An 8,926-nucleotide genomic window follows, 5' to 3' on the forward strand; every position below is an offset into this window, starting at 1 on the left:
TGGTCAAACAGCTGCGTTAGGGCCCCTCCAGTTGTTGCAAAACAGTGTGCAAGCTTTCCATGTCGACCAGAACTCTGAGGTGGGTCGAGTGAGTTTAAAAAAAACACGTTAGCCTGGATCTTGAAAAATGAATAAATAAATAAACCAAACCTATCACTGGTTTGCTGCTAGTGCGTTTACACAGCCATTTTTCGCTTCCAAGGCCGGACCAGATACACAGCCCTCTCGGTTCCTTCCCCGCTGGTTCCTCCTTATCCGAGTTCAAGCAGCCATCGCAAGTCAAGTCACCCAACGTTACTGCATCCTGGATTCGGCCCCCGTCCTCGTGCCTCGGCTCCCTGCGCGGCCACATCCCGCCACACGGCTGCCATTCAAGCCCTGCTCCTTGGCGACGAAGCCGCCTCGGAGCCCGAGAGCAGACGGGCGTGCGGCCTGCATAGCTTCCACAGCCGTTTCCTTCCTCAGTACTAAAAAGCGCGGGATGGGGGGGGGGAACCGGCAGGCCCCGTCCCCATCCCCCACCCCTTCCTTCCTTCCAGACAACCTTAGCCTTACCCAGTGCAAGTCCACAGCGCGCATGCTCAGAAAAGGAGGGGGGAGGAACAACCCTCCCCCATACCTTTCTTCGGTTCCCGCCTCTCGCGGAGACCACGCCCTTACTGAGAGGCGCGGAACACCCGAGCGCCCACCCTCTCCCCGAACCGGAGAGCTCTGACTGGCCCCACGCCCCTTTCAATCTGGAAACTCTCCTCGTTGCGATTGGCCGAAAGTCGCGTGAGGAAAGGCGGAGGCGGGGGTCCGCCGGCTATATAAGCCCTGCGAGCGGCCGCCGTTCTTTCTGCTGTGCCGCGCTCCTTACTGTGTGGAGAGGACTTGACGCTGGTGCTGCCTGTTACCGCCGCCGCCGGTTTTTTTCCTTTTTTTTTAAGCTACCCCTTCCTTTATTCGACTCATTCCCGCCATCATGGCCAACCCGGTCGTGTTTTTCGACATCTGCGCCGACGGCGAGCCCTTGGGGCGCGTCACCTTCGAGGTACGAAGAGAGCCGTTAAGGCTGGAGCGCGGAGAGAGGGGCGCGCCTGAGGAGGACTCGGCTCCGCCGCCATTTCCTGCCGGGGAGGGAGTTCGGGGCCATTTTGGGACTGGTGTGTGTGCACGGGGAGGGTGGGGGCGGTTAGGAGCAACGGGCGCCGGTTGCGGGGGGAGGGGGCGCCATCGCCTCACTGCGGCGCGAGAGGGGCTGCGCGCGCACCCGGGCGGCCTGGGGGGGGGGGACGGCAACAGAGGAAGGGAAGTGGGCGCGCGCGGACGGGCGTCGCCTCCTCCACGTGGCCTGCGCAGCCTGCCCTGGGGGAAGCGGTCGCTGGCTGCCACCGCCTTTGTTTCCCTCGCCGCCGCCGCGCCTTTCTCGCTCTTCCCTGCGCGGGGAAGGGACGGTCTGCTAAGGCCGCCTGCAAGGCCCTTGGCTGTTGCCGCCGCCGGCGAGGCTCTTCACGCCTCGCCCCTGACGCTGCCCATTCTCCCCACGCCTTTTTCTGCAGAGATGGGAGGAGGGCCGGGGGCGGCAGTGGGGGGGGGGGCTAGCCTCCATGTTTGGGTTATTTTCCTTGGTAGTTTTCAGGGCATTTTTTTTTAGTGAAGCGAGGCTTAAGGATTGCCTTACGGGCGTCTCTAACGACCTCCCCACACACACATTATAATGCAAGTGCTGTGCGGACGAGCCCCTTTTTAGATCGCATGAAGGGAGGTATAGACAAGGCCTGGATTCTCGGGCTTTCTGTTCCCCTCGCTCCCGATCAGGTTTTCCTTGCTAGCAAAAGCGCCAAATGGCGGGCTGCGGTCTCCCGTGCATATTTCCTTAGCTGGGTTTCCTGCTCCTTTTCTTCACGGTAATGCCTTGCGTGTGGAGCAAGGAGATTCGTGCACCGAAAAGCTGCGAGTGTAGCTTTGTTTTCCTTGACCCGCGATTTTAGCAAGAAAATCTTCACTCGTCCAAGCCCACCGCAGAGGTTAGGGATGGCTATGAAAGGTTACTTCTGTTCCTTGTAACGTTTTGATGGATCGTGTCTGCTTTGTGCGGGGGGAAATAAGCGGGTGAAATTTCAGTGCGGGGTTTCAAAGTGCGACAAATGATTGCACCATAGAGGTGGCTGTTGCAAGTTTTACCCCGTATGCGAATGGTGCTAGAGCCAGATTGAGCACGGTGCACGTTAGTGTTGTCCAGCTAATTTGTACCTGGCGTGAGTCCTGTCACTGCAGCAAAGAATAAATGGACAGTATGCCGATTTGATTTGGGAAGTGGGTGGAACATTTTCTGCCTTTTCCAAATTATGAAAATTCTGCCTTGTTGGATGTCTTTTGTTCACTAGCTAAAGTTGTGCCAAAACAAAATGCAGTTGTATGTAAAGTAGATTTGTTATGATTACACTTTTAACTGGTGGTAATAAATATGGTGAGTAGACAGTAAATCGTTTTTGCCTGATTGCAGCTGGCCTCAATATTTAGCAGTAGATGGTAGTTAAGTCGACCATTTTTATTAGAAGACTAGAAGGATTCTGGTTTGTCAGAGCTCCCTCTAGAGTGCTCTTCAATCTAAGGCATAAGCATGCTGTATCAGTCTAATGTGCCTTGATCCTATCAATTAGCTTCTGCCTTGTATCATTCCTGCAGAGTTCAGTTCGATAAATGAGTCAACAGTCAGTTTTGATTTGCAGAATAGGATGTTTTCAATTTATAGCATCCCTTGCAATACATATATTTTGGCGCATGTTGCTAGAATTAATGGCACTGATAACTACAAATGGTTAACAGGATAGCTTGAATGATTGTTATACGCCATAACCACCCAAGTTAAATATTTTTAAAGGCAGTGGTTCTCTTGGTAAAGCAATACAGCAAGAAGGATCAATGAGACTGGGAAAATTAAGGGAGTTAAGTAAAAATATGTCTATTCAAACTGTCATTAATTGACTTCTGTTTTTGTCCCACAGCTATTTGCAGACAAGGTTCCAAAGACAGCAGGTTTGTACATTTGAAGTGCCTTCATCTCCAGGCATGTTTGTTGGAAGTAATTTTTCAAGGATCTAAGCAAATGTGGAAGGCTGTTCTTACAAATGTCTGCCTCTGATTTCAGAGAATTTCCGTGCCTTGAGCACTGGAGAGAAAGGTTTTGGTTACAAGGGGTCCTGCTTCCACAGAATCATTCCTGGGTTCATGTGCCAGGTATGTAGCAGTTATGATTTTAGTCTTGCAGTATTTGAATTGCACTGTTGATGAGATTCATTCATATAAAAAGCATTGCGGTCCTGCCTTGTCATGTTTTACAATTTATGATAGTCTGGTCCCTAGACTTTGACCTTTTCTGCTTGCATAATTGCTCTTCTGTCCTGAATCCATATATATATCTCATCCAGTGTCAGGTTTCAGCTACATGTGTATATTGTTTTTCTATAGGGTGGTGACTTTACTCGTCATAATGGAACAGGTGGTAAATCAATTTACGGTGAGAAGTTTGCTGATGAGAACTTCGTCCTCAAGCACACAGGTGCTGGCATCTTGTCTATGGCAAATGCTGGTCCCAATACAAATGGGTCTCAGTTCTTCATCTGCACTGCCAAAACTGACTGGTGAGTACTTTGTTTGAGACTCTCAGCAGTGAACTTAGGCATTAGTTCAAATGGAATAGAATACCCTGAGCCTGAAGTAGAAGGTTGTGTTTTGTCTAAAGTTACACCAAACATAATAGCCAAGCATAATTTCTTGGCTAGCATAGTTATTGCCTGCTGCCTGTCCCCTAAAATCTTCTGAATGTTGACAGGATGGTAGCCTTAATTGTATTTGGAACAGCTTTATGAAATAACAAAAATCAGAAAAGCATTCTAAATTGTTCTAACCAATTTATTTCCTTAGGTTGGATGGGAAACATGTGGTCTTTGGCAAAGTCAAAGATGGAATGAATATTGTGGAAACAATGGAGCGCTTTGGGTCAAGGAACGGCAAGACAAGCAAGAAGATCACCATCTCTGACTGTGGGCAGCTGTCATAAAATTCCTTTGTCTTAACAATCAACCATTCCTTCTGTAGCTGGGGTTAGTCCCCTGTAATCCTTGTGCTCCTGACTTACTGCTGCTTTTCTATTGGGTTTCAATTTCTGCTCCCTCACAAGTCCAGCTGGACTGAAGACAACTTTGTTTGCAAAGTGAAATAAAACGAGTTAAACCACATGCTAGTTTGTTGTTTTCTCCCCCAAGGCAAAGCCTTGCATGTTATAATCTGATCAGATAGGTCCTAATCCTAAAAACATTGTCAAACCTTGGGGTGGCTTAGGTATTGGGCAATATTAAGCCTGTCTGTGTAACCTTTATTCTAATCTTTGGGGGTGGAGAACTTGTTCTTCCCTATAGTGATCACCATAGCAGACTATATACTCTGCTGACTGAGGCTGATAGAAGTTGGGGCCTCGTGAGTTAACTAAGTTACTGTTTGAACATAGTTTGAGATGTACTAAAGTGTGTGATCCTATGAGAGGGAAGCCGTAAGATCCAAATAGTGCTGTCTAGTTCTAGTCCAAGAATAAAAGCTGGTAATTCTAAGGCCTTGTTTGAAAGGCATTAAGCTGAAAATGTTGAGGCGTTTGCTCTATAAATCTCTTGTTATACTGCTTAAAGGGGGGAAAGACATCCAAATGTCCCAACTAATACACATTTACTTGGGCAAGTATCCACTTACACAATTTATTCCAATTTTTTAGATCAGCAAGCTGTAATTTTCATCTTCTAAACTGGTCTCCGCTCAGTGATACTAACTGATGTCAGAAACATTACAACATTGGTATATTTGATATGAACTAAACACTGGCTGTGTCCCTTAGCAAGTAAATCACAAAAGTATTGCTGGATGATTGCTATATTTGCAAGAGAAGTTACAATCTGTGGATGCACTTACAGGATCAACTAAAACTAATGTTGCATGTATTACTGTCTTTTATGTTCAGCTGTTTCATTGGCATTTAGTCTTGATGCCACTAAAACCCTTTATGGAAAATGACAGTACCATTCACTTAAGAAGCATGCTGTTTGGTGGGGCTCACTCATTTTGTGGGTGACTTGATCCTGTTCAGGATGATGATGAGTCTAGGATGGAGCAAGCAATACAATGCGTATTCTATGTCAACTGGGCTTAACAATTTAGGGTTAAACAATGCCTATTGCTACTAGGAAATCACATTCCAAGCATGCGGTATTGGTTGGAGATAGCAAATTGAATAGTTCATTTGAGAGGCTGCAGGCTAATGGGCAGAATAGACTTTGGAACCTGAACAGCTTTGTGGCAGCATTCTGAGTGCATATGAATAGCATATACATAGGTTTCATAGCAGCTGCCAACATAAATCACAGGACTGGGTTACTGATGTCTTATTTGCCTCCTGCTGAGATTACCATCTTTGTCAATACCTTGTTAAAAAAATATTTGGGTGAGTAACTGGCACTACTGGGAACCTCTAATGACTGCAAACATGACTAAACATTGGGCAGGACATGTGTATGCTGAAATGCTCAAGAGAACAGCATGATGTTTAAACATATTTCTAATCTACCAAGGGCTTGTTGATAACTAGTTAGCTCAACATTACTGAACTAAAAACACTAGTTCTATATAGGACAAGGTGTTTGAAACAGGTTGCTTCGGGGCTAGGAATATTTCAGATGTGTAACATACTCCACCATTTCTTCCAAGGAGGAGGTTAAGGTGACATACATGGTTCCCTCATTTTATCCCAAGTCCCCTCCAGCAGGGCTGGGAAAGTGCTAACTAGGCTTTGAGAAAGAGGGACTCTAAGACCCTGCCAGAGCCCTTAATGGAAAATAAAAGGTTTACATAGAATAAGCCTGCTTGGGGCGATTTTTAAATTTAAAGGTTGGAGTTCATATTATCCAACTTGTGTCTCTGCAATATTTAGAACAATGTTGAAGGAATGAAGTCCCAAACTTATTGTATGAATCTGGGATTCAGTCACTTGATGCTATTTTCACATTCACTAGATTGCTAGTATAACATCCAATTTATAATCTGATTTACTCAGATGGGATATTACAACTCTCAATGCCCCCAGTATGTTAATATCATAATTGGATTAGATAGATAGGAGCATAAATTTTCTACCATCTGATTGGTATGAGCTTGTTTGTTTAATCTGCCTGTTGATTTGTCTGGTTTTGTTGGTCTGCAGTGTTCTTAATTCGAAAAAGAAGCATTAACTGCATATAAATTTGTGTCTAGTAATGCCTGGCTCAGAACTAATTTTTCAGCAGGGTTAAAGGGATCAGTTCACCATAAAACCAAAATTGCAGTAGAATAACTGCTTTTGCAAATGAAAAAAAGGCATGAGTGGGAACCTGAACATGCATGTCTGCAGTTTTGTGCCCCACCACCACCAATTTCACTCTGAGGCCATTGGAAGGTTTCACAGCCATTATATACAACATGGATATTCCTATTCTGCCTGCTGAAAAAGGAAAGGGAGGACATAGGAAAAGGAAGCTGCTGCTGCTGTGGGTTACATCATCATTTGCTGATATTCCTTCCTCCTCCCCCTCCCTTCCAGGTTTGCAGATGTAGCTCTGGATGTTATGCAGAGAAAGAGCACTACTCCAGGAGGAGAAATTAGGTTTTTATTTCAGGTTCTAGCATCTTGTTGAACGAGAAATTTAAGCACCTATCATAATGTAGCTACTGAAAACCATCTTTAAGGCTCATATAGCCACACAGTTTGCTGCAGGATAGAAATTTTGCCAAGGATTTCTAGCAAGAGTATCAGATTCCCAAAGGAAGTTTTAAAAAAACTGGGAAATTATTAAGCTGCATAGAAAACATTTTGCATTTCTGATTTGGAGGCCACCCTATTACTGCATTCCCCCTTGAGACTGCAAATGCTGCAATCTCAGCCAGTAAGACTTTACTCCGTTCTGCCCTTTGCTTTTGTCTTTACTATTCACGGCCAGAAGCATGTTCTAGAATCACATCCTCCAACAGTGTTAAGGACACAGGCACAGAACAGAGGAAGAAAATAACTGGATCCCATTTGCGGTAATCTAATGAAAACAAGCAATGAAATAAATAGTTGAAAGCACATGCATCACACGACTTCTCATTTTTAATTCCATGCCTATTATGCACCAGTGATAACACCACATGGCTTTGTGGCATAACAGTCACGCTCCAATCCGAGGGTTTCGGGGCTTCTTCCCCAAAGTCCCGTCCAGATGGGTGCCACTGCTTTAAAGACTTCCTTCACAGAGCGCCGAGAGTCTTATCATTCCCTGTAAACAATTACGGTTTATATCAGCAAAAGGTAAAGCTTCACACCATGTAGTGGCGCTGCTTTTGCTCTTTCCTAGTCATAGTGCAGGAAATACCTTCTGGTTACTTTACAGAACACCATTTGGAAGGGATCCAAGAAAGTAGCTGTGTGCCTGGGCCAAATGCTTTGCTAGCAGGAAGCTATCTCTGGACTTGATACCCTGGTGCAACGATCAAACTTGAGGAATGCCCTCCTCTATTTTGCTATGTCTGTAATTCTCAGACAGCTGCAGTATTTGGTGTCTGAGCACCTTGCCAAGAAGGCTGGCTCAGTCATTCAGGGACTGGGAACCAGGGCACCGACAGATGTCAGGGCTGTAAATTCCACCACTTCTAACCACTGGCAGGGGCTGATGGGAGCGGGAGAGTCACAGACCCCCAAGAGCATGCGCTTTCAGAAAAGGGGAACACAGTGTCCATTTCTCTAAAAATCTATTATTTTATTTATTTATACCTCGCCCATCTGGCTGGGTTTCCACAGCCACTCTGGGCGGCTTCCAACAAAATATTAAAAATACCTTAAAACAGTCATTATTAAAAACTTCCCTAAACAGGGCTGCCTTCAGATGTCTTTCAAAAGTCAGATAGTTGTTTATTTCCTTGACATCTGATGGGAGGGCGTTCCACAACCGAAGCGAGATCTGCTTTTAAGTCCCTTGAAGCAGAAAGGCAGCTTTTTTTTTTTCTCCAAAAGAAAGGCATGTTTTTATTTTTTAAAGCAAAACACTGGGGATTTCGTGGGTGGTGCCTGGTACCCGAACCCTTAAAGACGCCGGGGTCGAAGCGTAACACTGGGCTGCCGTTGGAGGCTTTCCAGTGACCTGCCTCTCCATGCAAAACGAAAAAGGTTTGCAGAGCTTAATATAGCAGAGATAACGCTGGATCAGGGCCTTTTCTTCTAGGATGCCAGTCTCCAGCATGCAGGAAAATGTATTTGGCATAGAGGAGCCTTCCGTCCTCTAAGGCCCCGCTTCTGATATGGACGGAAACTCAAACCCGGCTCTGCCACCTCAATGAGGACTAGGACTTTATAACGTCTCGTTGCACGACGTGTTCTCGCTCTCCGAAGCTGCACCTCGGAGTAGCAACTCCCAATCTTGCGCCTGCCGTGCAAATTGCTGCAATGCAACACGGCGATGCCTACATGGGCGGTCCGCAGCCTATCCTATTTTAATTTTATTAAAAGCAAATAAACGAACCCAACACGGCAGCGCCTGGATGGATTCACACGGTGCGCGTGCATTTCCAGCAGAGAAGATCGCGGAGAGGCAGGGTGTGCTCTCCTCCTCCTGGCTGCAGAACTGGACGGGAAGGGCAGCAAAGAGGGAAGGGATTCTGCAGCACAAGGAGAAAAGCAAGCCGCTTTGCAGCAACCCGACACGCTCCTTCTTGCAGCAGCCGGGAAAAGCCCCCCAGCGAGAGACGGTGCAGATGACTCACCCGGCTCCGTGGGCGGGCGGGGTCGAGAAAGAGTTGCCCAGCCCTGTCCGCGCTAGTGGAAATCTACCGCTCCCTCCTCCCTGCTTTCCAGTCCGGGGAGAGAGAAAGAGGTTGAGATTCCGCCCCC

The 8,926-nt window shown here is 46.6% G+C and overlaps 1 protein-coding gene and 1 long non-coding RNA gene across 3 annotated transcripts; one reads left to right on the forward strand and one right to left on the reverse strand.

Annotated features, from left to right (window-relative positions):
• Nucleotides 1-826: 826 nt before the first annotated feature.
• Nucleotides 827-4,223, forward strand: PPIA (peptidylprolyl isomerase A). The gene is made up of 5 exons (XM_081171888.1): nucleotides 827-1,033; nucleotides 2,991-3,021; nucleotides 3,134-3,222; nucleotides 3,454-3,626; nucleotides 3,910-4,223. The coding sequence occupies exons 1-5, from the start codon at nucleotides 965-967 to the stop codon at nucleotides 4,043-4,045; spliced, it is 498 nt and encodes a 165-aa protein (XP_081028014.1). The 5' UTR covers nucleotides 827-964; the 3' UTR covers nucleotides 4,046-4,223.
• A 2,431-nt stretch (nucleotides 4,224-6,654) lies between these two features.
• On the reverse strand, nucleotides 6,655-8,926 carry LOC308574288. Of its 2 annotated transcripts, none has more exons than XR_014002445.1 (2): nucleotides 8,800-8,926; nucleotides 6,655-7,319 (listed from the first exon to the last, which is right to left on the reverse strand). It is a non-coding gene; the product is annotated as an uncharacterized lncRNA (long non-coding RNA). The 2 variants fall into 2 exon arrangements; XR_014002446.1 differs by lacking the exon at nucleotides 8,800-8,926 and adding an exon at nucleotides 8,559-8,776.

The sequence above is a fragment of the Podarcis bocagei genome, assembly GCF_964188305.1.
Source record: "Podarcis bocagei genome assembly, chromosome: 15".
Classification (NCBI taxonomy): domain Eukaryota; kingdom Metazoa; phylum Chordata; class Lepidosauria; order Squamata; family Lacertidae; genus Podarcis; species Podarcis bocagei.